Genomic DNA, 2,845 nt, shown 5'->3' on the forward strand with positions numbered 1-2,845 from the left:
CAGAATATTATGGGGGTACAAACATTTTGGTTACATATAATGCCTTTGCCTCGCCCAAGCCAGGGCTACAAGCGTGCCCTTCCCCCATACAGTGCGCTCTGCATCTATTAGTTGTGAGTTTACCAACCCTGTCCACCCCCTCCCACCTGAGCAGCACCCAGTGAATATTACTCCCATGTTAGCACCTTAGTGTTGATCAGTTAGTACCAATCTGATGGCGAGTACATGTGGTACTTGTTTTTCCATTCTTGTGATACCTCACTTTGAAGGACGGGCTCTAGCTCTATCCAGGATAATATAAAAGGTGCTAGTTCACCATTGTTTTTTGTAGTTGAGTAGTATTCCATGGTATATATATACCACATTTTAGTAATCCACTCATGTTTTGATGGGTACTTGGGTTGCTTGCACATCTTTGCAATTGTGAATTGTGCTGCCATAAACATTGGAGTGCAGATGTCTTTATTACAGAATGTCTTTTTTTCTTTTGGGTAGATGCCTAGTAGTGGGATTGCTGGATCAAATGGTATTTCTATTTTTAGCTCTTTGAGATATCTCCAAATTACTTCCACAGGAGTTGTACTAATTTGAAGTCCCACCAGCAGTGTAAGAGTGTCCCAATCTCTCCACATCCATGCCAGCATTTGTTGTTTTGGGACTTTTTGATAAAGGTCATTCTCATTGGAGTTAGCTGATAATCTCATTGTGGTTTTGATTTGCATTTCCTGAATGATTAGAGATGTTGAGCACTTTTTTATATGTTTGCTGGCCATTATTCTCTCTTCTTTTGCAAAGTGTCTGTTCATGTACTTTGCCCATTTATTGATGGGGTTGTTTAAGATCTATACTATTTTATACTATATTTTTGCATCAGTAAGCTCTGGGATATTATAAAACATCATTGCTTGTTTACGCACATGTTTACGCACACACAAAAGAACACACACATACACAATCATACACTTACTTGTTTCACATTCTGGAGCTCTTCTGTCAATTCTTTCCTTTGCTTCTCTGATTCAAATAATTTTTCCTATATTTAAAAACCACTGAATTAATATTAATAACTTGTTATGAAGGTATCAATGAGTATGATTTTTAGTCCTTTGTTTCAAAGCTTATATAATCCCAAACATCAAATTGCTTACATTTTCAGATTGTACTTTCTTACGTTTTCTGGCTTTATACGTATCACTTAAAAGTAATTAGTTATCTATAGTATAATCATGATGTCAATGTACTTTCTATTATATTAATTTCGTAAAATCTCAAAATCTGAGGTCAAAAAATAAGTCAGTAAGAATCAAAATGTGTAAATATTATCTAAATTTTGGGCAATAGCTATCATTGCCAAAGAGCTTCCAAACTGAAGGTCAACATTATTACAAATTAGAAGTAAATGTCTCTGACCATACTAAAGAGGGCATGTGAGAAGGGGCTAACTGGTTTCATAATGTAATTTTAGCTCATTCTTGGAAGATTACCCATAAAAAAAGGTATGACTGGTATAACCAAAATATAAAATGATAGTTATTAAGGTAGATGAATTAAGGTAGTTATTAAGGTAGGTGAATATTATGCATGCAAATAAAGTATCTTTGGACTCAAATTTAGTTAAGAAAATACCCTCAAATGTCCGATTTTATTAAGTATATCTTAACTCAATCCACATTTTATTGACCAAATCAGAAATACTAAAAGTAATTTAAGAGCTATTTTACTACAAACTTGAGCAGAGAAATTGCTTGAATAGTAAATTAAGTGGTAAAGATTCATGGCAACATTGCAACGTTTATAAGAGGCAATCTACTTTCTGGTATATTTCAGCTCATTCTTGTCTAAGAGGTGAAATGAAGGTATATGATGATGAATATAATATAGCAATCTAATGAATATGCCACAGACCAGGAGCCAACAGACTGCTTGCTGGCTCCTGTGCTTTTATGCTCTAGCAAGTCACCTTCACTCTTCGCGTCCTAGTTTTTCACATCTGTCAATGAAAAATATATCTATTTTCATTCACCTTTGCAAAGCAATAGCAATGTGAATTCTGCAGAAAGGCTTTAAGGTAAATAAAGTCCATAGCACTTTTAAAAATCATTCTTGAAAAATAAAAATTAGCCATTGGCATAAAATTATCTTGGTTTCATTTTTATTTGTAGGTCATATCAGACATGAAGAATAGATATATCACGGGATAATGAAAAGTGATAATACGCCATCTATGCACTCTATGAACTTCATTTAACAAACTTGGTTATTTTTCTGTATATGTAACACAAGCCGAAAAACTGAAAATAAAGACATTACCTCAAACGAAATATTTATTGCTTTGCAGACTATTTTGTACAGCTTCTTTAAATGGTTCTCAGCCAACTGATAGGTTTTGAAGTAAAGTTAATTATAAACTGTAGATTTTGTTTTATATGGAATTTTAGCACCACGTTTTAACCAACTGAGCTAACTGGCTGCCTGCTTATCTGGGATTTTAGGTTTTGTCACGTTAGGGTATGTTCAGTTACATTTTATGAACTTTAAATGTGAATCCTGATTTATTGAATGGCTCCTCAGAGAAGCCTTGTTTAAATGTCAAAGGAATATGGCATATACAGTTTTAAATTAAAATTCTAATAATTAATATTGATATTCCAATAAAAACTGAAATATATCATTAAATTTAACAATGATAAGCTTTAAGGAAAGGAAAAAGATCTGAGACTCTCTGAAAATTCCAATAAACAATAAGATCTAATGGTTTCTCTACAGATAAATTATAGAAAAATGCTATCTTACCAAGGTAACCAACATTGAAGAAATTTTTAAAGAGAATATGAAGAAACAATTG

At 33.1% G+C, this 2,845-nt stretch overlaps 1 protein-coding gene across 1 annotated transcript in view; it reads right to left on the minus strand.

Annotated features, from left to right (window-relative positions):
* STXBP4 (syntaxin binding protein 4) overlaps window positions 1-2,845 on the minus strand; it is a 164,155-nt gene that overhangs the window by 104,578 nt on the left and 56,732 nt on the right. The window contains exon 10 of the mRNA XM_012665676.1: window positions 968-1,033. Coding sequence (XP_012521130.1) covers window positions 968-1,033 — 66 coding nt within the window. The remainder of the gene's footprint in view (window positions 1-967; window positions 1,034-2,845) is intronic.

The sequence above is a fragment of the Propithecus coquereli genome, unplaced genomic scaffold (genome assembly GCF_000956105.1).
Source record: "Propithecus coquereli isolate 6110/MARCELLA unplaced genomic scaffold, Pcoq_1.0 Scaffold121, whole genome shotgun sequence".
Lineage (NCBI taxonomy): Eukaryota > Metazoa > Chordata > Mammalia > Primates > Indriidae > Propithecus > Propithecus coquereli.